At 36.5% G+C, this 27,404-nt stretch overlaps 4 protein-coding genes and 1 long non-coding RNA gene across 8 annotated transcripts; 2 read left to right on the top strand and 3 right to left on the bottom strand.

The window, feature by feature from the left end:
- The first annotated feature begins 108 nt into the window (after nucleotides 1-108).
- On the top strand, nucleotides 109-11,301 carry LOC140788177 (alpha-amylase 3, chloroplastic). The gene is made up of 13 exons (XM_073137330.1): nucleotides 109-487; nucleotides 568-701; nucleotides 2,497-2,551; nucleotides 2,663-2,785; nucleotides 2,967-3,084; nucleotides 3,870-4,222; nucleotides 4,504-5,264; nucleotides 5,745-5,934; nucleotides 6,631-6,737; nucleotides 7,922-8,171; nucleotides 8,914-9,036; nucleotides 9,627-9,794; nucleotides 10,809-11,301. Exons 1-13 carry the CDS (start codon nucleotides 209-211, stop codon nucleotides 10,965-10,967), a joined length of 2,820 nt encoding a protein of 939 aa, XP_072993431.1. The 5' UTR covers nucleotides 109-208; the 3' UTR covers nucleotides 10,968-11,301.
- A 939-nt stretch (nucleotides 11,302-12,240) lies between these two features.
- Nucleotides 12,241-12,971, bottom strand: LOC140789522 (uncharacterized). The gene is made up of 2 exons (XR_012109204.1): nucleotides 12,756-12,971; nucleotides 12,241-12,684 (listed from the first exon to the last, which is right to left on the bottom strand). It is a non-coding gene; the product is annotated as an uncharacterized lncRNA (long non-coding RNA).
- A 434-nt stretch (nucleotides 12,972-13,405) lies between these two features.
- LOC140788884 (hypersensitive-induced response protein-like protein 1) lies at nucleotides 13,406-16,623 on the top strand. Of its 4 annotated transcripts, none has more exons than XM_073138373.1 (5): nucleotides 13,406-13,710; nucleotides 14,815-15,035; nucleotides 15,302-15,422; nucleotides 15,615-15,803; nucleotides 16,089-16,623. In XM_073138373.1, exons 2-5 carry the CDS (start codon nucleotides 14,847-14,849, stop codon nucleotides 16,442-16,444), a joined length of 855 nt encoding a protein of 284 aa, XP_072994474.1. In that variant the 5' UTR covers nucleotides 13,406-13,710; nucleotides 14,815-14,846; the 3' UTR covers nucleotides 16,445-16,623. The 4 variants fall into 4 exon arrangements, with proteins under 4 accessions (XP_072994474.1, XP_072994476.1, XP_072994475.1 ...); XM_073138375.1 differs by having other exon boundaries at nucleotides 13,625-13,794; XM_073138374.1 differs by lacking the exon at nucleotides 13,406-13,710 and adding an exon at nucleotides 14,494-14,575.
- Nucleotides 16,624-16,921: 298 nt separating this feature from the next.
- LOC140788883 (mitochondrial outer membrane protein porin 1) lies at nucleotides 16,922-20,040 on the bottom strand. Its single transcript, XM_073138372.1, has 6 exons — nucleotides 19,821-20,040; nucleotides 19,650-19,717; nucleotides 18,354-18,464; nucleotides 17,959-18,048; nucleotides 17,639-17,847; nucleotides 16,922-17,450 (listed from the first exon to the last, which is right to left on the bottom strand). Exons 1-6 carry the CDS (start codon nucleotides 19,861-19,863, stop codon nucleotides 17,144-17,146), a joined length of 828 nt encoding a protein of 275 aa, XP_072994473.1. The 5' UTR covers nucleotides 19,864-20,040; the 3' UTR covers nucleotides 16,922-17,143.
- A 1,496-nt stretch (nucleotides 20,041-21,536) lies between these two features.
- On the bottom strand, nucleotides 21,537-26,784 carry LOC140788882 (serine/threonine-protein kinase PBL34-like). Its single transcript, XM_073138371.1, has 6 exons — nucleotides 26,083-26,784; nucleotides 24,700-25,037; nucleotides 24,445-24,580; nucleotides 23,706-23,842; nucleotides 23,503-23,626; nucleotides 21,537-22,436 (listed from the first exon to the last, which is right to left on the bottom strand). Exons 1-6 carry the CDS (start codon nucleotides 26,285-26,287, stop codon nucleotides 21,928-21,930), a joined length of 1,449 nt encoding a protein of 482 aa, XP_072994472.1. The 5' UTR covers nucleotides 26,288-26,784; the 3' UTR covers nucleotides 21,537-21,927.
- Between the last annotated feature and the right edge of the window lie 620 nt (nucleotides 26,785-27,404).

Here is a 27,404-nt window from a genome sequence, read left to right as displayed (position 1 = left end):
GTCTTTTTCTTCTCTCTCTCACTCTTAGCCATGTGGCATTCGCTAACTAGCTTGATTAGCATTAGTGTACACTAATAAGTAGCAAATCCTCGCGAGATAATTTGCTATTTGCTATGCTCTTTAAATCTACTCCACGTATAAAGACGCCAGAATATCCTCGCTTTTATTTACTTTTTCTTTCCCTTCTTCTTCTTCTTCTCCCATAACGATGTCGATAGTGCGGTGGAAGCCGGTGCTCCACCATACTCCACCGATAGAAAATCCTAGGCTCTCTACTCGAGAGCTGAGGACACGATCCAATCTCACTCGATCGATCCGATGTTGCTCGAAACCCGTCTTCTCGATCTCGAGGGTATTGGGACGGACTGACTCCCTTCGAAGCGGACCGATCGTTAAGGCTGGAGTGGCTCAGAGCCCATCCCTCGCCGGCGCCGAGGGGACCGAGGTCACCTACTCGGAGACGTTTCCTCTCAAGCGGACCAAGACGGTATGCTTTTTTGTTTCTTTGGATATTTGATCGAGTTTAAATTAATTTTTTTGATGGTGTGGCAATGGTGGGAACGGTAGGTGGAGGGAAAGGTATCGGTGAGATTGGACCCGGCGGAGAAGGACGGATCGAAATGGCGGTTGGTGATTGGTTGTAACATGGAAGGAAAGTGGGTTTTGCACTGGGGAGTTACGTATTGTGATGATCTTGGGAGGTAATACTGATCTGGTTTTTTTAATTCTTCTTTTCTTGATTTACGTAGTGGTCGATAAGAAAAGAAAAGGAAAAGGCATCTTATTTTCATCTAGAAGATTGAAAGGAAAGAAGGGTCTTTTTTAAATTACTTTTGAAATAATAGATTCTCTCCTTTATCTTTGGATGTACACAACTTTATACATTCGTACGTCCCCGTTTGGATGCGAAATAAGAATAAATTAGATTTGCATAAAATGAGGATTTATTTCGGAAAAGAAAATCTTTATTCTATTTTTAACTCAGTGTTTGGTTGCAAAAAGAATGATAAATGTTGAAATAAAAAAATGGAATAAGTTGTTGTTTGCTTGTCATAGTTGAAATAAGAGATAAAATTGGTCAAATTGATCTTATTACATTTTTTTAGTTTAATATAAATAGATATATATATATATATATATATAAATTTTTTTTTTTGAAATGGTAGGAAACAGGTTTAAAATTAAATTTAAATTGTAAATTTGTTTGACAACTGTTATGTTATCTTCTCATGATTAATTTTACTATTATTGGCTAAAAATAAATTAACTTAATTCATAATTTACGCAATATAAAAACCATCAAAATTAGCATCACAAATGGATATTCCATATTAAAGTATTCTTCACTACAAATATATTCTAAATATTACTAAGTATGTTATGGCCACATTACATTGTGGTGGGCCTAGTATTGAAGAGGATAAATTGGTTATTTGCATTTTGGAATAAATGGGTGAGTTATTCCAAAATTTTGATCCCAATTATAACTTGAAATCAAGATATCCAGAGTAAGAGGGTTTATTCTATTTTCCTATTCTAAAACCTTATCCCACATTTAGCATGAATTTTTTGGTATAAAGGGAGCTTATTCCAAAATAGCAAACGTATTCCATCCAAACCAAACGGTTGTTGACTTGCTTTACTAATTCTGAATTGAAGTTCAGGAATTTTTTTAATGAAAAAAAAGGAACAGACCTCAATCATGAAGTTAAGTACATAGCATATTTTTCAAAAGAATAGAAGAAACAATGTATTATTAGCAAGAAAAGGCAGTATAATCAAGTTCAGGAGTCAGGACTTTTGTGTTTAACAGTTGTTTCTCTTTAATCATTGATCTTCTTTTCTGTTTCCTACTGTAATTTCTGAAAGAGAATAGCTGGGTTCCCACATGATCTGCCGGATCACAGAACTGGATGTACATCCATCCTTTTAGTATAAAAAAAATAAAAAAAAATATCAGAACAATGTTCTAGTTGGTGCATTTAGATATTGTCTAAGTAACTATTGATACTATTGGGACAGAGTTTTGAAGTTTTGGTTTTGATCTCTGCTTTGTTTATGAAAGGAATGGAGCTTTTAAATTTTGACTGCCTAATTTCCGAGGTTTTGGTGTCCATCTTTTCTTAATATATAGAACATGCAAGATAAAACAATCAGAAAAATAGTAGAGAAAGTTCATAAACAGTAGGAGGAAGAAAATAGGAAAAAAAACGTATTAGGCACTTACATAATAAATCCACTCAAATCCACGTAGAACTTATGGATGGATAATGCAAATTCTGGTGGCAACAATCACTACTGAAGTGAGATGCGAGATCTTACTATAGGCATAAAAAAGAAAATTAAACAGAGAAAGAAAAGAACAAAAAAGTTATACATAATTTTGAAAAGTAGGAAGAGTACTGAGGGGGTTAGATTTGAGTGAAGATGGAGATTTATGTAGTATCTTTGAGCGCATGACTTGTTACGTTTGTCACTTTTAGTTTGTATATGCAGCGAATGGGACCAACCTCCTTCAGAAATGAGGCCTCCAGGATCTTATCCAATCAAGGTAGTCTTTCCTCTAATTTTTTTTTGTTCTCTAGTGCTGTTGAATACATTTCTACTTTCTCCTCTTATTTGGTTAACTTTTCTTGTTATTGTAATTTGTGACTACTCTCAGGACTATGCAGTAGAAACGCCCTTGAAGACATCTTCATCTGTTTCAAAAGGGCAGATAAATCATGAAGTCCATATTAATTTGGATAGCAACACTTCAATTGCAGCTATAAATTTTGTCCTAAAGGTATAAGCTCATCATTCGAGCCTTACCAATATTTGATCTTTATTAGTTGCAATCATGAAGTCCATATTAATTTGGACAGCTGCTAATGTTCAATCTTCTTTTAATTGTTAAATAGTTGATCTAACATCATATAATTGCTACTTTGGGATTCTTATCTGAAACTTAATTTCTAATTTGTTAGGAAGAGAAAACAGGAGCATGGTTTCAACACAAGGGGAGAGATTTCAGAATATCTTTGAGAGATTCTCTTGAAAATGAAAGCTCCTTAGGTGAAACTCAAGGTTTCAGCATCTGGCCAGGTTGAAATATTTTCTACGAGATTGTATTCTTGCCTGTACACAATTTTTTGTTTTATTAATATAATTTATCTATACTTTTTGTTTATTTTGAATGCTTAGATGAAAGGTTACTTTAGGTCATTAGAAAGTTTATACTCAAAATAAAATTAAGGATTTCTAAAATGTGGTTAGCGTCTTAGCGAATCCCTAAATGTAGTTAATATGAATAAACTCTTGTGTAAATGAGATGTATTAGTTAATTTTCTTTTGAAATGTCAGTGAGAAATTGAAGTGTGAGATTTAGGTCTTAAGAGAATATATGATTTTAAGAAATATTTAATCAGAACTGAATTTACCATTCTAGTGCTCAAAGGTTTGTTTTCCAAAGCCTGTATGAAAGTCTCATAGAGAACCATGTGTGAATTGAAAGTGGTAGAAGTAGGCAAGACATGCTATTGCGAGAATGAGAGTTATGGTTAAGCAAAACTAGAATCAAAATTATTTTTAGATGTGAATTCCAATGTATAATCCATGTTCCTCAACTGAAACTATTAGGTGAAATTCTAGTCATGAGGTTTGCTATCTTTAGAACAGCTCTGATCACATGTAAATTGGATCCGCTAGGTTCTGTGATGCTGTCCACTATTAACTTAACAATTATCTTTCTCTGGACTATCTTATGCTACAGGTTTAATTTTTCTTTGTTTCTTTTTTCTATATGAAAGACATCAACTTTATTATGTTGCTTCAACTCTTTACAGCAGATCAGTTTATTAAAGAAGATAATTAATGTGGTATTTCTTCAGGGGCTTTTGAGCAGATATCTGGCCTACTATTGAAGGCAGAAGGATCTGGTTCTGCTCCCCAGGAGACTGTTGGTCAAGAAGGAGATGCTAAACGAAACCGACGAATTTCTGGGTTTTATGAAGAATACTCTATCTTAAAAGAAGAGTTTGTTCAGCAATTTATGACGGTCACTGTGAGGGAAAGCAATGAGATAGATAAAAAGCTTGTGCAATTCGACACGGATATGCCTGGTCAAGTAATTGTTCATTGGGGTGTTTGTAAGGATGACAGTAAAAAATGGGAAATCCCATCCACTCCACATCCACCAGCGACCAAGATTTTTCGAAACAAAGCTCTTCGAACTCTGTTAGAGGTATGAAAGAAGAAAATTTATGTAATTTTCTAATTCCATGTTACAAATTAAAAGAAAAAGAAAAGACATCTGTAATATAGTAATGTTTGTCTCATGCTTTATCTAAGATAAATCTTCTTTCTTTTGCAATATATATCTTCTGGCATCTGATGGTGGATTTCCACTACTTGAGGTGATGACCTATTATGTGCCCTCAGTTTTTTCTGCCTGAGGATGTAGTAACTGGGAAGATTATGCGACCTTTTTAAATTATTGTTCACTATGAGTTCATTTTATTGCAGCCAAAAGCAGATGGATTTGGCAGTCAGGGATTGTTCACATTGGATAAACAGATTTCAGGTCTACTTTTTGTGCTCAAGCTCAATGAGTATACATGGCTGAATAATATGGGAACTGATTTCTATGTCCCTCTGACAAGTGCGAATAGCTCTTCCATCCCAATTAGCACCGATCAAATCCAAAACAAGCTGCCTCAAGACAAGGAAAATAGCCAGGAGCAGGCTGTGACAGTCTTACCAACAAATGAACCTTCTGAGGCAATTGATCCTAAAACAAAATTAGCCTTACCTGAAGAGTCTTTTAGTACTGAGGAGGCAAAAAAATTTGTCGATAATATTTCATATACTGACGAAGTCATTAACGAAATAAGAAACTTAGTAACTGATATATCCTCTGAACAAGGTACAGTACCAAAAAATAAAGAAGCACAAGAGAACATCCTACAAGAAATTGAAAAGTTGGCTGCAGAAGCTTATAGAATCTTCAGAAGCGCTGCTCCAAGTTTTGTGGAGGAACCAGTTTCTACTGCTGAGCTATTGAAGCCAACTATACAAATATCTTCAGGGACTGGCTCTGGTCATGAAATAGTTTGCCAAGGATTTAATTGGGAATCACATAAATCTGGAAGATGGTATCTTGAGCTTGGTGCAAAGGCCAAGGAGTTAGCATCACTTGGTTTTACCATTTTATGGTTGCCACCACCTACTGAATCTGTATCACCTGAAGGTTACATGCCAAAGGATTTATATAATTTGAATTCCAGGTGCTTTTCTTTTGATGTTTTCTCATTGACAGTGTTTACGGATATAATTAATGCACTAGGAGCTCCTTTTTTAAATAGTGGTAGTTACACTTGGTTTTACTGTTGTATGGCACTGCATACTGAATCTGTATCACCTGAAGATTACATGCCAAAGGATTTATATAATTTGAATTCCAGGTGCAATTATTTTGGTGTTTTTCTCATTGACTGTGTTTAATGAATGTAATTTATGCACTAGGATATCTTCTATATAGAGGTAGTCATGTGAGTACCCCTTGTATCATCAAGGTTTTAAAGACCAAGTAGGAGATGTTATGCTATCATTTTCTTTGAGTTGCTATATTTTAGTTAAGTTCTGTTTCACGCGTGCTTTCAATTTTCATATTGAAATTCAAGTTGCTATGGGAATCCTGAGTTATGCAAGTTTCTATTTCCAATTCTCAGAATTTTTTATTGACACCATATTTTGAAATATATCAGATATGGAAGCATGGAAGAATTGAGGGAACTTGTGAAGAAGTTCCACGAAGTTGGTATTAAGGTTCTTGGCGATGCTGTTTTGAATCATCGATGTGCACACTTCAAGAATCAAAATGGCATATGGAACATATTTGGTGGCCGACTGAATTGGGATGACCGAGCTATTGTGGCTGATGATCCACATTTCCAGGTAGGATTTGTCTTGCTGACAGTAGCTGTTCTTTTGCTCTACTTGTGAAGATCTTATCTCAAAGGAAATGAATAGGAGTTTCATAGCAAAAGCCAATATAATTTGGACAAGCATTAAGGATCTTTTGAAACTTCGGACAATGGATTATAATGAAGAGTTATCTCTGGATTTACCTCCTTCAGCTCTTTCCTCTGACCTCTCTCAATCCCATTCTTCTTCTTTTTATCATTTCTATGCCTTATTAGTTATTACTATCCATTAAGTTATGGCCGCAGCCTTTCTCTCAAAGCATAATCATATTTCACCAGTTTCAAATGAATAACTGCAGTAAATGCCATTATTAATTTCCATTGCCTATGTATTCCTGTATCCTATATATGCAATTATGCATAACTTTGTATAGTTTTAACTTGCCTTTCTTAAGTAGTTTGCTTTTTTCTGTATCATGTAATTTTACGTAGTTATATCCTTTGTATAAGATATACTATCAGAACTATTGGTCATGTTAACAATTTATAACATAAAAGTGCAAAAACATGTTGATTTTATAACTTATTCATACACTAGCTCAGTTAAGCTTTCTATTATTTATCTGATATCCGGATTCTGGACATCTAATTTTCTTTGATAGAAGATGCTCCTGTTCCATTTTTATTCTTTCAGTGGGTTACATCTCTTTTATATTCTTCTATGTAGGGAAGGGGCAACAAGAGCAGTGGAGATAATTTCCATGCTGCACCAAACATTGACCACTCACAAGATTTTGTAAGGAAGGACATAAAAGAGTGGCTACAGTGGTTGAGGTCTAGTGTCTCTCTTATAAATCTTATTGGCTATCTTAATGCGGCCCATTCACCCTCTTTTGTAATCAGTTTCACTATAACACCTACTGCTTTAAGTAATTGTCATCCCTTTACATGTGATATATCTGTCATGTATGGTCGTGCCTCAGATTCACAAGTTAGCTTATCAGCAACTCCCGAAAATTCATCTGCTACTTGTTTTCTGTAGCCAAGCTGAACTATGAATTTACTATTGCTTTTGTTACTGGAAATAGTCTTTCTCGTTTGGTAGTTCATGATACAAAATTTAATTGAATTGATGATGCAAAATTACAAACTTATTCTACTGATAAGAATTATGTCATCTTAAACCAGCATAATATGAGTTGGTTGTGGAAAGCCAATAACGAGTACAAAAACTGATAGCTGTATTTATACAATTTTTTCATGATGACTCAAGCTTTTGTTAGACTGACATCTTTTCATGGGCCATATCTGTTAGCATGTGCTTATTTGAAAATTAACTCTCTTATTGGTGTTATTTTCCCCCAAAAGTGAAAATATTAGAACCTGGGTAGACAAGTTATCCAGGAAAAAGTTATGTTAAGATGGTGATAAAAGGAAATCTCATAATGCTGCTTTACTGAATTATCTTACCTTGGATCGTGCCACTTGTTTTAAGTATGAGCAGAATAATATAATATCTAGTTAAGAATGTAGCATATATCTACATATTGGAACATCATTATTTGTATCTAGATGATGTTTCAGCAGCTACAACTGTTGGTTTGATGTCTCTGAGTTATATTTCTTCTTATAAGTCTTGTCACCCTTTTCCCATGTTTAGGACGATGAAAATTAGCTGGCTCAGTATACTTTGATGATTCATGATTTTAAGGAAAATGGATCTTGAATTTATGATGTCTGAATTGGACGTAGAAATGAATTAGGTGTGGATTTGGAAAATAAAGTAAATGGTAACCATGTGGTCTACCTTAACTTTATCGATTATTATGCTGTTCTGTGTTGTGGTCAATGTTAGTGAGACAAGAAAGTAATTATTTCTTTGGAGTTTTGATTACTCATACTTTTCTATAGTATCTTAACATATGGTTTACAGCATACACGCTGGGAGCCTAATCAGACTCTATGCCTTAATCCTACGAATTTGCTCATCCTGTTTATTAAACATTTTTTCCTTTCAGAAAAGAAGTTGGATATGATGGGTGGAGATTAGATTTTGTTCGTGGGTTTTGGGGTGGTTATGTCAAAGACTACCTGGAAGCAAGTGAACCCTACTTTGCAGTAGGGGAGTATTGGGACTCTCTCAGTTATACATATGGTGAAATGGACCATAATCAAGATGCCCACAGGCAAAGAATCATTGATTGGATAAATGCTACAAGTGGGACTGCTGGTGCTTTTGATGTCACTACTAAAGGAATACTTCACACGGTAAGATTTTGATTACCCCTTTTCAAGCTCAGTATTAAGCATTAACTAATTGCTTTTGATTTAATATTTATACTGTTGGGTATGCATGTTGAAAACTTGAAAGGTGTAAAGGTAGAAATATGTCTCCTCCAAGAAAAAAAAAGGTAGCAGTATGGTAGATTAGTTTATTTAAGTTCCCATTTGACTAGCAATACTTAAAAACTAAAAGTTAAAAGCCTTGGACCTTGATAAGTCTCCAATATTTGGCACCATTCATTGACTCATGTATAGCACATAATTGTTGTGACTGCAAAATGCTGTTTATTTGCAACTATTCTTTGATTTGTTTGCATAGAACTTGATCTTATTGTCTCATCATTTTCCAATTTTTTATCAGCAAATTAAATGGGAAATTTAGAATAACTTTATTCAGCTAAAAGCTACCTTAGAATTTCAGAAGCATGACTATAGTTCTCCACTATTACACAACTAACTTAAGGATTGATTGCTGACTATAATAAACTTCAGCGATGGAGTTCAGAATGATGATTATTGTTCCTGAGTATTAGACAATTACTGTTGCTGTTTTCATTCATCAATTTAACGCATTAATATCAATTATAAAGGGTCTTGATCAGTAAGATTTTAAGGCTTTCTACCCTTAATCTCCGTGTTTGAACCATTTGAAACCTAGGACCTGTTGACTGGACGCCAGTTTTTTTGTTTATATCAATTGTAAGTATTTGGTTTATCTTTCTTGTAGGCTTTGGACAAATGTGAATATTGGCGGTTATCTGACCAAAAGGGAAAACCACCTGGAGTTGTCGGTTGGTGGCCGTCACGTGCTGTTACATTTATTGAAAATCATGACACTGGTTCCACTCAGGTACCAACATTTTTCTTCTCTGGCTCTCTAAAAGGTAACACTTTTACATGTTATGACAATGCACATTTGAAACAACATTTTCTTGAGGTTGTCCTAACGAAATATGCCTCTTCTGAAAATATTCTCTTTAATTAAAGTCATAAATCCTTTTTTTGTGAATGGCCAAATTTTTGCTATCACAGTTAGAAATTATTGAGGTCAGACACTGAGGCACCTTATGCAGCTTGATTAGATTTTTAATAATCAGGTTTTTTTCATTAACATGGTATATGCAGACTTGATAATATTAAAAGGAACAGTTAACTTGATAATATTAAAAGGAACAGTTAACTATCCATCCTCGATAACATGCTTAGAACATATTCTTTTGAAAGATGCATTTCTGAACCTTCACAAATCAATGATTGTTCAAAAGATGAATTTCCTTCTCTAATATATCATATGTAGCTTGTTGATTTTATCTCTCTTATTATTTCTGAGTCTTTTGAATTAGCCCTGCAATGCAAGGATATTTAAAAAAAAAATCTATTATAGAAGATATTTTTCATTGACCTAAAAAGTGTGCTAATTCTTACCTAATAATTCTTCAGGGTCACTGGAGATTTCCACCTGGTAAGGAGATGCAAGGATATGCTTACATCCTGACCCATCCTGGCACTCCAGCAGTTTTCTTCGACCACATCTTCTCTCACTATCAACAGGAGATTTCTAGATTAATTTCTCTCAGACATCAACATAAGATTCACTGCAGGAGTACGGTATGGATGCACCACCCAAATAAACTGTCTAAATTTTTTTTGGCCCCCCATCCACATCATGTCAAATGTCCTTGATTGTTCTGAAATCAATGGAAACAAATGGAAGTTATGTGCGAAGGGATTTAGATGATCTGTACTTTGGATATGTCCAGCAGAGACCATGTAGTGCAGTAATATGAAGTGATTTTGTCCATAAGGTTCCTTAAGAAAGCAAAGAAGATCAGACTAACTTACTTAGTATTATTAAGAGAAGACATGATAAATTTGGTTTGGAGCAAACCCTTCCACTAGATACAGATGAAATGAGGAAATTGAGTCATACAGTGGCCTCGAAGTAGATGGGAATGAAATTTGGGTTCTGGAAGTTGAGAAGCTTACATGATGGGACTTGAATAAATCGGGTGGCAGAAGTCAAGTTTTAGGTGCGGTTGGCTGTAGTCATCTACCATGGAATTTGAGGGGAAGCTGTATAAAATGGCTGTAAAACTGGTTTAGTTTGGAATGTGCGGTAAGTTGCAAAATACATTTGGGGACAGAATGTTGGGATGGATGATTGTCCATGAAAGAAGGTACTACAACAGATTATTGAATCTGGGAGATGTACTAAGGAGAATAAATTGAACAGAATTACTTTAAATCATTCAAGATGCATCACTCATGTAGTTATGTCTAGTAGAGTTTATGCTGCACCTACGAGGATCAATCAATTTGAGATTAGGGTACCATTGTTGAAGATAAGAAGGGCCGATGAAACAACTGTGGAAAAGATATTAAGTTTAGGTAAAATATATCTAATAGCTAAAAACAACTCAATTAGCATGATCCTTATAATCTGTCAGAAAGAACTAATCTTTTAGATAAATTTATTTACTACGTTTACTTCAAGGCAATATAAGTTGCTTGTTGTAGCCTTACCATCATAAAATTTAGCATATTATTTTCAAATGTCCTATTATTGTCCGCAATTCCCACTTCTTCCCAAATGGACTTCTGGTTGTTTATTGCATTGCTCAGATCAAGATAACCAAGGCAGAGAGAGATGTATATGCAGCTGAGATTGATGAGAAAATAGCTGTAAAAATTGGACCAGGATATTACGAACCACCAAGTGGCCCCAGAAAATGGGTTTCAGCTGCTGAAGGAAAAGATTACAAGGTCTGGGAGGCATCATGAACTGTATGTTGCATTATCCCTGACAGAATTATTTAGTTTTTCATTTATGGAAAGTGCGAAACATAATGCTCATGCTGTAGAAGAACATTCAAATATAGCTATTAACATGAAAATAGACACGGACACCGGCTCGAGTATAATCTGGAGCACCAATAAAGCCTTCCAAATTTCTGGAGTCAGCCATTGAGAGCGCTGAAAGGTGTGCGTATGTATTCTCAGTATTTCAGTACTACCTATGTATCATAAGCAAACTTTTTTTTTTTTTTTGGCTTACATTGTATTCTATGCATGCTAAGTACATATGCAATTATAAGTCTAAAGTATTCTGTACAAATCCATAGTATCTCCACGCTTTTCAAGGAATTAGTAGGCAGTTTACAAGCAAAAGCTTGAGTTATATGACCTTGCTTGTGGGACAGATAGCACCCAATACAGTAAACTGCAACGCAGCTAAGACTGGCTTATTTTTTTTGTTCATGTTGATCATTTCCAGATCTAGTATTTTTTTTCTTCCCTTTGGATGAAATGCTTTTCTTGGAATGATCAGAGAGAGATGCTCGTTTTCTAATTACCGCTTAGCTTATCAATACATGGATATGAAGGACGTTGGAAAATCATTTTCAGATGCATGTATTTTCCTTGACCAGGTGGTTTTGCCTCTTTGACTGTTACTGTGATAGTATCCCTGGGTTGCCAAGAAATTGGATTCCCATGTCTCCCTTGAAACTTTCATCAGATTTTTGTTATATTCCTTTTGGATTATATATGCATTAGAATCATTATAACTAGCCAAAGATTTCCACATTGATCACTTTTCATTCAACATCTAAAGGATGGTGCATATAGTTGATCAAATTACGTTGGTTTTTTCTAAACCAAAAAAAAAAAAAAAATGTAAAACAAAAGGATGCATCATATATAATATAGTAGCTCCTTTAGGAGCTTTTTGTTTTTAACTCTTCAATGGTGCTTCTTTTTTCTCCGAGGTTGGATTCCTTTGTGATTTCCTAGAATGCCTCAAACTTCTTACTGTTCCTTTGTCAAAAGTTCTTTATTGAGATCTGAATCATCTGCTGCATGGATCTCAATATAATTTATATTTCAATTTGCTCCCATAGACTATATGGTGAAAATCCACTATAATCATCTATAATAAGTACATCATAATGTTAAAAATTTACCAGAATCGTCTAAATTATGGTAAATATAATCATATTTGATACCAGACGATTATAGTCGCATACTTGACTAGCTAGAATTAGATTGCAAGACATTTGACCAAAAGAGCAAGCAGCTTAATTTGATGTCCAATTTAAAGTTGATCAAAAATATCATTAATGCTTCGTAACTCAAAATTTACATCAAATTGGCAATCTGCATCTGCCCTCCTCCACCATCAAAGTTCTATCTTTTTGCTACTCTCCTCGCTCGAACAACGCGTGGTTCGTATCGTACTCCGCAGACACTAATCAGTGGTTGGTTCTGCTATCGTCTCTATCTCGCCGACGAGCGGGCGTGATCTTGTCGAGCCAGTTCACGACGACAATGACAAAAGATTCGAAGAACATCAAAGGTAATTATTTTGAGGAGAATGGTGGTGAGAGTAGTGGTAGCCTCTCCCTCTCCCTCTCCCTCTCCCTCTCCAAGAAGAAAGGAGGAGAACGACGGTGACCAAGAGGAAGGCGGCCAAAAACTCAAGCGCCACGCCACTAAGTCTCTGGTGACAAAAAGAAATTGTTAAAAGGCATTTTTTTTTTGATAATAAATTGTTAAAAGGCATTGATTGACCTGCGAGAAGAGTTCTCCTAGGCCTTCACCAATTAAGGCTACATTCATTGTATGTTCAAAGACAGGATCCATACTCCCAAGCTTTAAGATGGTAGTGTGCTAGCTATTCATTCAGATCCGATATTTCTCCGAAATGTTCCATTTGTTCACACAGTGTGTTCTTATGATGCTTTGTCTATGCTTTCCGTTGGTCTATACCCACCCAGCTCAGGGATCCTAAACTCAAAACAAACAGACCTAAATATTCTTTCGATTCTTTGGACAGCTATAAATTCCCCCCATTTATGTATGTATATATAAGTGCAAATACCGAGAAGCCAATAAGTAACACTTGTTGTCCTCTTATCATGCTAACTATGATAGAAATATAGGCTACGATAGTAATTATGCTTTATAACAGTAGCGATTAATGAAATAGTTTTTTTTTTATTAAAGAAAATAACACCAACTCCTATCTGCATACCAAATTTTAATCGGATAAGACGAGGATTCGCTCAGATGATCGTAGCAGAGATTCCAGTGCAACCATTTAGAGTTCAACCACGTCAGCGATTAAACTTTGCGTCAATCCAATTGATGCATACCACCATGGAGGCAGTCGGTGATCGCGGTCCTGATCTCTTGGGCAGGTGATCCTATCCGTGCCCGATAGGAGGAATATCCTGAAGCCAAATTTGATACAATCTTACAAGCAGCAAATCAAGATTATCTTATTTTCTTTTTCAGAAAAATATATTAAATTCCTCCTCCTCATCTAATGTTCCTCCGGAACAACTCAAATAAGAATCTCATACCCGTCTCCATCTCCCCTCCCCATCTCCATCTCCATCTCCATCTCTAACGCTGGAAGACAAAAGCAACATAGAGCTGAGTATTTTTTTATATTTATTTTTTTTGTCCCCATTTCTCTTCACTACAAACCAAAGAGAGGAGGAGAAAATTTCAAGAAACGAAGGTAAGATGATTTCGACATGCGATTCCTCATTGGAATATCGGTTGCAACCTAGTTTTTGGAGGACTTCTTCTTGGTTCTTATGATGTACTGCTCCTGGTGGATAATTGAATTCTCTTGTTCTTGTTGTCTTGTTTATAGAGAAAAATTTAGAGAGCCAGAGGACAATTAGAAACCCTGAAATCTTTTGGCCTTGTTATGGTTCTTTCGCGTCCAACGACCACAAATTGTTTCTGATTGATAATTCGGAAGTTTTCTGTTACATGTTGTTACTATCAAGTGATGCTACATAGATATTAAGAATAATTTAGGTGGGTGTATAGAAGTTATCTTGATATTTTCTGGGTTCTTCCTGGCTAGATTGCATTCACACGCCTTGATTTCTCCTTATTGACTCAAATGGTTGGTCTCATGCTTATCTGCAATTATTGTGCTCCTTTAATTTTTTTAAATTTTTATTTATTTTTTTTACCTCTACAATCAGGGGTCGATAGATGCTACCTACCTTGAGTTATAATTCCGAGTATTTAGAATAATAATGGAATCGAGAATGGTCAACATTTTTTACTTCTTGATGTATCTTAGCATGATGGAGAAGAAGTCACAAATGATAATTGGTCTTCCCTGTATAAAATGTATCGCCTTTGAGTATACTTTAAGCTACACGCATATGGATGCAAGTTTTAAATGTCTTGCCGGATATTCTATCTTGTTGTGGCAAATTGGCAATAAGAAATATGTCTTGACTTTTCTTCAATCAAAGAGTTATTAAAGAATATTGGTGCCAGCATTGTTATTCTGGCCCACCTGTCTATAAATATCTCATTCTTCTGATAGTTACTGTATGTTCTCACATTGCTTTGCTCCGGTATAGTATACGGTTCTATTGCATCATTTGCCTTCTTGCTATCCTATGAGTTTGTTTTATGAATTCTGAATTTTTTGGTTTCTTCTATTTTGTGTCTGTGGATGTTGGGAGTTATTTGAATCTTGCTAGAACATGCTGCTATGAAGTCTTCCATTTATAGTTTTTAATCATATTGCGTCTTCTATGTTAAATCTTTCTCTATGAGTGTTGCATGGCTATATGATGTTCTATGTATTCAGCTGGTGCTTAACTCAATAATTAGAAGAAGACCATGGGCCAGGCACTGTGCTGCATACAAGTAGACCAATCTACTGTAGCGATCAAGGAAAGATTTGGGAAGTTTGATGAGGTGCTTCAGCCAGGGTGCCATTGTCTTCCTTGGATTTTTGGTAGTCAGATTGCTGGTCATCTCACACTGCGCTTGCAGCAACTGGATGTGCGGTGTGAGACAAAGACAAAGGTTTGCTTACTGTGTTTATGTATGATCTTGCTTGACATATAAATTAAAGAGAGATTTCAAATATGCCTTGAGTCTCTGAGTCTGTGGTGTGTAACTTTCTCATTTTGTGCCATGAGAGAATTTTCTTAGTTCTCAATTTGGTGGATTTTATTAGTGGGTATCTACCTTACCCATGTAGAAATTTGATGAGCAATCAACTTGGTATTCTTGGAATTGATACTGTGAAAGTTCTCACATGGCATAATGTTATTTCTGACCACTTGCAGGACAATGTTTTTGTCAATGTTGTTGCATCTATTCAGTATCGGGCCCTCTCAGACAAGGCAAGTGATGCATTTTACAAGCTGAGCAATACAAGATCCCAAATCCAGGCTTATGTGTTTGACGGTATGAAAATTGAACATCAAGTATTGAGTTCCAGAAATGTTAGATCATGCATGCAAACTATCATAGCTATATTACTTCTAGCCTAATGATTCTTCAGGCCAAGTATTAGCTCATATTTCCAATTCTGCTATTATGTGTAACTTTGTATCACTTCTCAGTTGTGGGAAGGAACTGATGAATTGTCTGTCACAGTGATCAGAGCAAGTGTTCCAAAGCTCAATCTGGATGCTGCTTTTGAACAGAAGAATGAGATAGCAAAAGCTGTGGAAGACGAACTTGAGAAGGCTATGTCAGCTTATGGCTATGAGATTGTGCAGACACTTATTGTTGATATTGAACCAGACGAACATGTTAAGCGAGCAATGAATGAAATTAATGCAGGTAATAATCAAGTTCTGGCAAATTCAGTGTTGACAAAACCAGCAAATCCATTCTCTTTCATCAACTAAATCGTCATCTCACTCATGAAGATTTCCATTTTCCTTTTGCGTGCATGACTTGCATTTTTTTGGCATATTTTCTCTCTGCCTGATGCCCATAATATTCATGTAGTAAGCTGATATATGTTACACTGTTGACACTACAGCATTTGTCCTCTTCAAGTTGCTGTAAACAATACTCTGAACATATGATTCTGTTCTCAATATATGCCTATCTGTTTCTCAGCTGCGAGGCTAAGAATGGCAGCCAATGAGAAGGCAGAAGCGGAGAAGATCATTCAAATCAAGCGAGCTGAGGGTGAAGCTGAATCCAAGTATCTGTCTGGTCTAGGTATTGCACGCCAACGGCAAGCAATTGTCGATGGACTGAGGGACAGTGTTCTTGGCTTCTCGGTCAATGTTCCAGGAACTACTGCCAAGGATGTGATGGACATGGTCTTAGTGACCCAGTACTTTGACACCATGAAGGAGATTGGTGCTGCCTCCAAATCTTCAGCTGTTTTCATTCCTCATGGACCTGGTGCTGTTAGGGATGTCGCTTCTCAGATCCGGGATGGATTGCTTCAAGGTTCTCATCAATAATTCTACATAGTGTCACTATCCAAGAAGTTAATTTGTGGAGGCTTATTTGTCTTTTCTGGTACTATATTTATGTCTGATGTGGAAGCTCAGTTATCTTTCTTATAAACATTTCACTTCGCTGTGTAATTTGCTAAATGTTTGAAGTGTGTTATATATAAATAATCCTTTACTACTATCAACTATGCTCCTCCATAGTATTAGACCGCAGAGTAAACTCACCTGTTTCATCCTGATCATGACTAACTAACATTGCTTCAGCGGATCACATCCACACAAAACAAAACAAAAATAGCGTGACATGAAAAAAAATATTCTACTACTGATCAATGTGCCACTATAATCGCAGTAGCAAATCCACACAAGAGCTAAGCAAACCACACATGATTGCACGAAATCATATTTGAACAGCAGTTTATGTTCATCGTTTTATTTATTCAGAAAAGGAAGAATAATAGAATGTAAAATATCAGGCCAGAATAAAGGTCCAAATCGCCAAACTAGGATTATTCTCATAGTTTGAGTATCAAAAGGAAACGAAGTTAACATTCAATTGACAATAGATGCCTAGCAGAACCAGGAGTCGTAAAATGCAAATGATGCCGCCAAATACAAGTTGGGGCGGAGTTCCTTTTTTGCAAGTTATTCCATTCCACCACAAACTGAAATGGGAATACATTGCCAGCGTCCAAAAAATGCACATCAAGGCTTCAACACCAAAGCCAAGCCAACCTTGGAGCTCTTCTCGATGGCCTTAGTGTCAACCTCTGCAGAGATGGTCAACAATGATTTGGGCCTCCACTCATGCTGAATAAGTGCACTGGCCTTCCCATAGTTGTTGAACCGTGCCTTCACTGAAGTAAGAGGATCCAATGCATGCTGGGTCCCAAAAGTAAGGGTGTTCTCATTGCTCGAAAAACTGTGGGTCAACTCTGCTCCAACAGCGGTGCTTGACAAAGGGCTCACCAAGTGGTAGTAGGAAGCGCTGAGGCTATCTCCTTTGTTGTTCCTGAGAGAAAGTTGTTGGGGAATCATTTAAAGAAAAAAAAAATCTAATGCATGCCTAGATTCAGGAACTTGGCATTTCTGAAGCACATGAAACTTACCTAGTATAGATCTATCTTACTTGCAAACAGTCTAATACAGGATGTTTCTTGCCTATGTAAGATTTTAGTTCACTTTTAAGCAATCACTCACAGGGTCAATGCTGCAATAAGATCTGCATTGGTGATGCTCAATCCAGCATTGTACTTGGTGAAGTTCCCACTTGCAGTGTCAAATGAGACATCAGCACCAAGTGCAAGAGCTTTACTTCCGACCACACTAGAAATGTTAACAATTGGGTTTGCTGTCAATCCAATACTTGTATTAACGCCTGCATACTCGTGTAAGTATTGAAGTTCAACCTGCAAGCACAAGAAGAAGAAAACAGGAAAAGCTAAAATCTTCAGTTCTCCATAAAATTATTGAATCAAACTACTGTAACCTAAACAAGCAACATGAGTAACTTAACGTACCTTCCCAGACTTCTGATCCGGAACAACAAAGCTGAAAATTGTCTTCAGTCCTGGTGTGGCAAGCTCATCAATCGTAACTGTCGTTAAAAGCTGGCAAAAGATGTCAAAAGATAAAAGTCAGAATAGAACAGTGCCTTATGCATGTATGTACTCAAGAAGCGTGTCTATAGACTACCCAACAAGCACTTGTGTTTGAGTTAGTCAGCATAAGAGAATTAGTATTTGTAACTAAATTAATGCCAACTGCTTGTAGTCCAACTATATGTTCCTTTATAAATAACATAATGATGTGTAGAAGTATCGCAGACCTATATAAAGTAAGTAGACATGATAAGAATGCATAAGAAAGTAATCTAACGAGAGATAGAGACAAAGGATGCACAAGAGAGACTTACATTGGAGTCTGAGTTTGCTTTCACATCAACTGTAATATTCTTGTTCTTTAACTGAGACTGAATCTCTCCGAAAATTAACTCATTTTTCTTTGTGCCTGAAGCTGTAACTGCCTGAACCAAGAAGTAAAGATTTGAACTTAAAATGTGGAAAATCAAATAGTAAAAGCCAGAGAAAGGCCAAAAGAAATTTAGAAGCCATAATTTCTGAATAGAAATCAGCGAAAAAGCCAAGTCCAAGGTAAATTGATAATCCTGTAAAACATTCTCAAAATTAAAACCAGGGATGCAAACAACACTTCAGCTTACAACTTCAAGACCGGATAAACATACATTTATCCAGGAAGCTTATCAATATCAACTGATAGAAAATGATGCTGCTAAAAGTCTTAAATAATTATAGTGCAAAATATCCCAAGGTATTGAATTTCTATTCCCACATACTAACACCACTCTGAGCACTCTCCAACCAATCCCCTGCCAACTAGAAGCAATTTTTGACCCATTAGAGCAAACTGAACGCTATAAAATGTGACCACAGTAGCATGTCACCAAGGTAATGCTCAGTACATATGCAGTGAATGGGGTGCACATTCAGGCAAAGTTTACATGTTTCAGTCCAAAGAAGCTAGAGATAAAAAGATCTATGAAAGATTAAAAAAAACTAAATAAGATCAGGAAGAAAAAGGAAACATAAAGCTTGTCTCTGGATAATAAAAGTTTGCATAAAAGTCAACTTATCCTATATCATGCTAGAGTTTCACTGACTAATGAAAAATTTACTCCGCATCATGCATGATAAGTCAAGTTATTCTTCATTTTTCTGATGCAAGAGATGAGTTAATATAGCACAAACATACAGATATTCTCTGTCTGCTGAACTGAGATTTGTAATATCTTTCCGAAACAATGAGTCGTACATATAGCAATCCCATATTTATATGATAACCAGTGGAATATATAACACCTGGAACTAATATGTAGACTATATATAAAGAACAAAAGATAATTTCCTTCTCATCTCAACATTTTTCTGATGCTTTTTCACCGTCTATTGTCAGATATAGAGTCAACCCCAACAGGAGACGATTCTATTACATAATCAACGACTTGATCCTAACTAGCACACGATCATAGAACTGATAAATCCACGCCAAATAACTACACTAAAGATTTCCCGCAGCTCGAAAAGATAAGATTTAAAATAACCCCTTGAATTAAACTATTAAATCACAGTAAATACGCCGAGGCCCTAGCATTCTGAAACTACAAAATGGCCAAAAAAAATGAAGCACTCACAACTCCATTCGATGTGTAGGTCGTCACTGTAAACTTCTGATCCGTCTGGTAGTCCTTGTAGAGAAGATCTATAAGAAAAACGAAAACAAACCAAAACAGTGCGTGTTATAATGGATAAAACCGTAGTAAATCATCAAAAAAGTTTCGCGAAATTTTTCCAAAGAAGAGTACCTCTAGCTTTCTTTCCAATCTCGGAGTAGAGACCTGGACCCATCTCCGCTCGATCGAGACCAAAGAGCTAACGAGAGATCGATCGAGTAGAAGAGAAAGGCGGCGGAGGAGATAAATGGGAAGAACGAATTTTTTTTATATACGGACTCTAGGGACCATAATATTAAACCCTAATTTCCATCGCTTAGCGTGGCAGAGATGAGCTGTTTGCCGGGCCAGAGACAATTTATAATCCGTTCGATTGGTTTATTCCCAACATTGGACGGCTAAGATCGTCGCCTGTTGTTAATTTCTTATTAGTTTATTATGAGCTGTGCCTCGTTGTCTTAAGCGATGGTAGTTGCACGAATAAGAGGATACTAGCCGTGCGATACTCCAGTCGATAGTTTGGCAACCGTTCGATTCCCACCCCCCAATTAAAAAGAATCCAAATAAATAGGGAGTCTAACTAATTACTAATTAGAAGTTAAGCATAGAGACTAGCCTAACTTTGAGAAAATTGTATTTCGCACCCTAACTTTCTTTGGAATTATATTTTAGACTTTATTGTCAAAAGGTACCATTTCGCAAAATATAAATATGCCACCTAGTTGGCTTGGCTTGGCTTGGCTTGGCTTGGCTTAGCCATTTCCCTTTAATTTCGGCAAAAACTGAGGATCTTGAGCAAGTCCACTCTCCATTCCTCTCCCCATAATCCAACGTAAAAAAGGCAATCCAGTTGTAGGACTACAAGCCCTTAGTTAGACCCTCCTTTTGCTCTTGCCTATAAAACCTTTGCTTTCAAATCTCAATTGCAAAGAAGAGATTAGACTCTTGAGAAGACAAAGAGATAAGGTCAGATCTGCTTGCCAATCTCTTCTTTTTAGCTTGTTCTTAACATCGTAGGCATATAATTGCGAATCTCTTTATGTTATATAATATTGTTGTAAGAGGTCATGGATAAAGTTGAAGAAGATATGAAAGATCTCATTTGTTCTTTGTATATGTAGATGGAAGCTCATGTTGCAGAGTCAGCAAAGAAAGAGAAAAAGGACCCAGAAAAGAAGGAGAAAAAAGACCCAGAAAAGAAAGAGAAGAAGAAGGAAATGGTTGGGGAGATTAAAGATACAAACAAGCTAAGGATGAAGTTAGAGAAGCTTGACGCAAAAATTGATGCTCTGAAATCGAAGAAGGAAGAGATCATAAAACGACTCTATGAATTGGAAGGAACTGCGAATGCTCCAGCAGGAGGAGCTGCTTGATGTCCAAAAGATAAATAAAATTGATAGGTTGGAGGAGTAAATAATTATCTACTACTACTACAAGTGTAGAAATGGAAGTAGTCTGAGATATCTTTGCATGTCATTGTATTATGTATAAATCATGTGCTGAATCGAATTTTGCACCAAGAATTTTCCTGAAACTTTTTGTGCAAACAATTAGACACTAAAAATGGAGTTCCTCTGCAGGAAACTGAAATCATGTAATATAATGCTGCAAATAAAGCTAGTTTAATATCAATCTGCGATGGGTTTCCATTTGATGGTAGAAGGTCACTTGTGGTTTTCTTAATATGTATCAAATAAAAGCTAGGTTAATATTATCCCCAACTAAATAGGATTTTTAATCTTTCCGTGAAAGAATTTGAAAGCTGCATTAGAAGCACAACGAGGGTAAGTAACAAAGAAATATAATCAGTGATTCCTGCAATTATCATATGATACAATTTCTTCAAAATTTGCAGAATAGAATGGTTGATCTATTACTTAAGCTCGGTTTATTATACAAATGCAGGAGGCAAGAGAAGGATAAAGAAAAAGTAGACACCACTCACCCCGCATAATCTCTCCAAGCATGCTAATTTACTGTTCAAATTTTCTCAAATAAAACCTGATAAGGCTATGAAATCTCAAGTCAATCTGGTTATGTATAAAATATCTGAAATTACCTTGAATAAGTAAAGGAAAAGGGAGCATCCATCCCAAATACTCCTGAGTAAAGTTTCCCATAACTTATCTGCGTTAAAAAGGTAGCAAAGTACCCTCATATCCACAAGAATCCATGAGTTATATCACCAGATAACCAAATCATAACCTGCCTACATCTTTTGAAACGGAGAACAATGTTCTTATGGCTGTCTTGCATTGGGCTTTGGCGATTGGCGATATGGTGAAGCCTGAGGACCATTTGAGAGGCTCCTCATGGGCTGTTGCCCGTTCCTTGGAAATGAATTATGTGATTTCAGACCATTTCTTCCATTTGAACTGCTAGTATGTGCAATGCGTTCTGCTTGCATAGTCTGGAAGAAATATGAAGAGCTTGCCATGTCTTTAAGGTTAAGCAGCGGTTTGAGAACTTCGACTACTTCGCTCATGAGAGGCCTGGCCTTGGAATCTCGATTAAGGCAGGCACGTGCCAGCTGTGCTGCCTTTTGGGCACCTTTGATGGAAAAGTTCCCTTCCAGGCGAGGATCTATAAGCCTGTAGAAACTCCGTCTTTCGCCTAGATAAGGGCGTGCCCATTCAACCAGGTTGTGCTCCCCATTAGGCCGATTCTTATCCATGGACCGCCGGCCTGTCATCATTTCCAGTAGCACAACACCAAAACTGTAGACATCACTCTTTGATGTCAGATGCCCTGGAAATGAAAAGAAAGATGAGCAGAAATAAGAAGCCATTATATCAAACAATGCTACAAAAGAGCAGTGATCCGTGCCATCCAAAGAACTACATAAATCCACAGCAAATTTGCAGATCACTTCACTTATCAGGAACCAATAAACTTAAGATATGAGAACTTCACAAACAACATGATGGAAGTTCATTCTTCAAAGTATCAGAAAACAGGCAGCGTGACCAAAACAAATTCTTCATTAGAAAGATTAATTAAAGATACTTAACATTACAAACAATTTGCTGCATTATGCCTGTAACAGTTCCCAAACTAGTGTAGTCTGAAAATTTTCATGTAACATGACCACAATAAGCATCTTTGACTAACAAAAAGGTAGAGATCTCCATGAATTAGATTTCTTTTGTATGACTAACAACCCAAAGGAGCTAATTACTTAAATTTGGCAAAATTTTGTCCAACATAATAGCCACGTTTCCCAGATAGAGAAAATGGATAATGCCCCTCTAAGAAGAATATAAATATCAGACATATCGGTTAAATATATTCATTCTGTACGGCACTTACGAGCATGCCCAATAGCACTGATTTATTGATTTCTCCAAAATTTAATATAAGCTAAAAGTCAACAACAAGCAACATAAGGAACAAAAACTCAAATGACAACAATCCTGGCAGAAAAATCATTATTCACTGAACATGATGATGGAAAATAGGGTATGTTGTATACATGCATATTTACGTCCAACGGAAGTTCTGACATCCAGATTTGTATGATGTGCAATATACAATTTACTGCTAGCATTCCAAATAATCTACGTAGTATATGCTGCAAAAAGTAAAGTAGTAAATTGAATCTTCAAAGTGATAAATAACCTATTTTGAATCAAATGAAATAGAAGCACTACTAGTGTGATACACATGGCATAACTTACAAAATTTATTAAAAATTTAAAATCATAGCCTAGTCTCATTCATTTAAAGAAGTAAACGGGAAAATTGAGGACATACAGGACAAACAAGATTGAGTTCCTAACTAGAGAAGACAGTTACAGCCTAATTGAATGCTTACCAGTCATTACATACTCTGGAGCTGCATATCCGTATGTTCCCATAACACGAGTAGAAACATGAGTTTTATCACCCTCAGGACCATCTTTTGCGAGACCAAAATCCGAAAGCTTAGCATTATAATCCTGGAAGAGCACATTTTTAGGATGATCAACCACATAGGTCAAAGAGAAAAAAAAAAGGATAGATGAATCTTTTGCATACCGCATCTAACAAAATATTAGATGTTTTAAAATCTCGATAAATAACTGGTCTTTCTGCTTCTTCATGAAGAAAAGCAAGGCCCTTTGCAGCACCAAGTGCAACTCTCATTCTGGTGGACCATGGGAGAGGGAGTGATCCTAATGCACATATCAAGATCAATAGCAATTATTACAACTAAGTCAAAAGACAGAGAAATCAACATTCCAGATGGAGCAGATAAAAGAGTTAAATAATAATACAAGAGCATATGCCATCATGAATTTCCATGAGAATAAACAAGTGGAGATGTTATAAAAAGAGTGGGTAGTATACAGCAATCAAAGATTAAAAGGTTAAGGAGCCCCTTTTATTTTAAGGTATTGCAAAGACCAGATAGATCCCTTTAATTTCTTCTTTTCTTAACAATACATGTATACGAATAGAGCATGAGTCCTCTTAAGGCACCAAGCAGTTCTGTCTAAAATTTGGTGCCAACCTTGAAAACACATATATGCTATAAAAACCAAGGGGCCAAGGCATCCATTTTATGTAATATAATTAACTCAATCTGTAAAAGAAGAAAAGTCAGCCCATAATAATAAAAAAGACATCAGTAGTAGACTACTATCTACTTGTAGGTAATAATAGCACTGAAAGAAAACAGCACAGGGCTTCAACAAAAGAGCAAAAAGCTTTTGCTTAAAATGGGAAAGATACGTGAAACAGTTAAAGGAAGCCCAAGAGATCGTCACACACATACTTCTAAAGAGATGGTTCTCTAGGCTTCCACGAGGCATGAACTCATACACTAGCAACCTTTGGTCATCTTCAATGCAATACCCAATCAATTTGACCAAATTTGGATGTCGAAGGTTACCAAGAAAATTAACCTCAGCCTGCAAAAAAGATAATAGATTTAAGGACAGATATTGTAATCCAGATTAACAACACAGCAAGGGTATATGCTCTTCTTTGGCTGTCAATAACTTAAAGTAAGATTTAGGAAGCCACGCACCACCCACTCTTTGTGCCCTTGCAGCCCATCATGGTTGAGTGTTTTGACAGCAACAGTAAGTCCTGTACCAGGTTTCACAGGAGCAGTTCCATTCTCCTCAATCCAACCCTTAAAGACACAGCCAAAGCCTCCCTCTCCAAGAAGAGACTCTGGTCTAAAGTTTCTGGTGGCGCACTTAAGATCATTGAAAGTGAATTTACGTAACTGAGATGAGAGTTTTAGTTCCTCGCCTACTTTAGATGTAGATGAAATACTTTCAGCATTACTAGTAGTTGTAGAACCAGAGACTACTGGAGCTACCGGTTGATCCCTGCTGCCATCATTTGTTGATTTACTTTCTGCTAATTCATACATAAAATAGAAGTCACTAATGGGTTTTAGAAGAACTAAAATGCTATAGCAAGAACTTTCCAGCTACAGAACTAGCAAATATTAAAGGTACAGATCAAGCAAAACCATGAAGCAGAGGCAAAACAGATTTTGCTCATCCTACAATAGGAAACAGGTAAAAAGTAATCTATGTATTTCATGTCCAGACTCCAGATCATTAGCATAAAAGACACTCAAACAGATAAGCATGCTTGTGTAGGGCAGAAAAAAATTGCCTGAACATTAAAAAGTCATATACCTAAAATAGAAACATGCATTAGGATTTAGGAGAAACTATTCCAGCTTTCTAGAGAAAATGTTCGTCTAGTATATTGCTTTATTACTGTTTCTCTTCTTTCAATTGACAAAACTTGTTGAAGGTCATTTCTCTAACTTAAATCTCTTCTAGAGTCTAAATATCATTGGACCCCCCCTTAAATTGTCTTACCTCTTTCTTAGATACTAATATTTACAAGGCATGCAAAAACATGCCAACGTCAATTGCAGACTCAAAAGAAGGCAACTAGAATGGCCAGGTATAGTGAACGTCCCAACGTAAGCATCCATTAAGAATTTGGAAAGAGCAGACTAAATTGTTATAGCCAAGAATGGTCATTACTACAATTATGAAGCAATTACAATTGTAACGAGCGAAGATCCAGAAACGACAAAGACCGCATCAAACAAAATGTAGAAACAAGTTACTAGGCAATAAGTACTGAGCAAACATGCAACTAGAATTGCCAGATACTGAACCTTTGAAATATAATAGCCAATAAGAATTCCTGAATTAGCTATCTTAATTTGCTTGAGCCCAGAATGGGCATTCACTACTGCAAAGATGGAGCAAGTAAAATTGCACATTATCTAGAAATAGCTAAAAAAAACTACTGATCCACCACTTCAAACGACAAATATGCATCTCAGACAAGAAAACTAATTATGAAAAATTTAACTGACCAAATTAAACAAAGCTAATGCGAATCTATAAAGCAAACGGCAGCAGCAAATTACCGCAATGAGTACTGGCACTACTGATCGATGTATCTACTTTGGATCTTGAAGATATGCAACTACTCATCAGTCGGAACTTAATCCAACACCCCATTTCCACCTTTTCCTCATCCTTATTCTTCTTCTTCTTCCCCTTCCCCTTGCCCTTCAATTTCTCCACATTTCCCCATCGCTCCAACTTCACTTCCTCCGGCTCTAATCCCATACTCAAAAATCCCCAGTAGCACTTCAAAGCATCATCAAGCTATCAAAGATCTTAAAGATCCCCACTAATCCCACCAAGATTTCACAAAAAAAAAAACAGGAAGAGAAAAGATCCCACCACTTTTCTCGCACCAAAACCGCTCTATATCAAAAATTACGAAATTTCCGAGGAAAACAAATGAGAAAAACTCTGGTCGAAGAATCCAGCAAAACAGAACGAAGCCGCGGCTTTGAGTTCTTCCTCAAAGCCTACGAAATCCTAATTAGGGTTCTTCGAGAATGGCACTCGAGGCTAATGGAAGCGAACTAGTTCCCAGGAAAAAAGGGAATTAGAAGGAGTCGCCGCTACCCGATGGAGCTGCCCGTTTGGGCTTCAGGCAAAGGAAGGAGGCGGCGGGCAGCTGCCCGAAAGTTCGGCGTCTCCGACCATTGGGACCGGCCAAAAATGGGAGGGGGGTGAGAATAACAGAGGAGAGAGAGAGATGTAAGAAGAGCAACAAGAGTGAGGGAGAGAGAATAGAGGAGGAAAAAGGCACGGGCAGCACGGGCAGCCGAGAGAGCGGAAAATTCGGGCAGGACGGGCAGGGAGTGGGAATATAGCAAAGGCCGAGGGAGAGGACTGTTTATTGGCAGTAATAATATACGAATACCCGCATACAGTATTCTATGCGACAATTCTAATCTACGGTCCATATTAGTAACGGGTGGTATTCATCTTTAGACACGCATAAGTACGTATATGGGTATAATTGTAGGAAGGAGGACTGTCGGTTATGTTTGTAATGAGTATGGGGTGTATGTCTTATATGCATGCCTTAATGTTGTACCATTTTATCCAAACAAGGATGCCCATGTGGAAATACCTCTTTTTATTTCTTTTCTAAAATTCTAATAAGCTATTCATAATTATCATAAAAATTAAAAAGAAATAACAATAACAACAAGATGAGTCTCAAAGTATCTTCTGTTACCTTATCTTAATTTAATGTAATTTTTTTATAAAAAATTTTAGCAAGGCCATCTTGAATCCTAAAGGGAATAATATATATATATATATATAACAGACATAAATTCATGCATGCTAGTTGAGTTTAATCACCACATGCATGGCTCAGTCA

The sequence above is a fragment of the Typha latifolia genome, chromosome 5 (genome assembly GCF_019914945.1).
Source record: "Typha latifolia isolate L0001 chromosome 5, TyphaL0001v2, whole genome shotgun sequence".
In the NCBI taxonomy this organism is placed as follows: domain Eukaryota; kingdom Viridiplantae; phylum Streptophyta; class Magnoliopsida; order Poales; family Typhaceae; genus Typha; species Typha latifolia.
Note: the sequence above shows the minus strand (reverse complement) of the source record. Positions and strands in the feature narration are given on the sequence as shown.

Bases quoted from the DNA above. Each gene is read 5' to 3' on its own strand.
- LOC140788883 (XM_073138372.1), bottom strand. From the start codon at position 19,863: ATGGGTCCAGGTCTCTACTCCGAGATTGGAAAGAAAGCTAGAG. The intron at 19,718-19,820 runs GTACTCTTCTTT...TTTTTCTTATAG, and splicing joins GATTGGAAAGAAAGCTAGAG to ATCTTCTCTACAAGGACTAC. The intron at 18,465-19,649 runs GTGAGTGCTTCA...TTCTTGGTTCAG, and splicing joins CCTACACATCGAATGGAGTT to GCAGTTACAGCTTCAGGCAC.
- LOC140788882 (XM_073138371.1), bottom strand. From the start codon at position 26,287: ATGGGATTAGAGCCGGAGGAAGTGAAGTTGGAGCGATGGGGAAATGTG. The intron at 24,581-24,699 runs GTGCGTGGCTTC...TCTTTTTTGCAG, and splicing joins AAGGGCACAAAGAGTGGGTG to GCTGAGGTTAATTTTCTTGG. The intron at 23,627-23,705 runs GTATGCAAAAGA...GTGCTCTTCCAG, and splicing joins CTAATATTTTGTTAGATGCG to GATTATAATGCTAAGCTTTC.
- LOC140788177 (XM_073137330.1), top strand. From the start codon at position 209: ATGTCGATAGTGCGGTGGAAGCCGGTGCTCCACCATACTCCACCGATA. The intron at 2,552-2,662 runs GTAGTCTTTCCT...GACTACTCTCAG, and splicing joins CAGGATCTTATCCAATCAAG to GACTATGCAGTAGAAACGCC. The intron at 6,738-7,921 runs GTCTAGTGTCTC...TTTTCCTTTCAG, and splicing joins GAGTGGCTACAGTGGTTGAG to AAAAGAAGTTGGATATGATG.
- LOC140788884 (XM_073138373.1), top strand. From the start codon at position 14,847: ATGGGCCAGGCACTGTGCTGCATACAAGTAGACCAATCTACTGTAGCG. The intron at 15,036-15,301 runs GTTTGCTTACTG...GACCACTTGCAG, and splicing joins GGTGTGAGACAAAGACAAAG to GACAATGTTTTTGTCAATGT. The intron at 15,804-16,088 runs GTAATAATCAAG...TCTGTTTCTCAG, and splicing joins AATGAATGAAATTAATGCAG to CTGCGAGGCTAAGAATGGCA.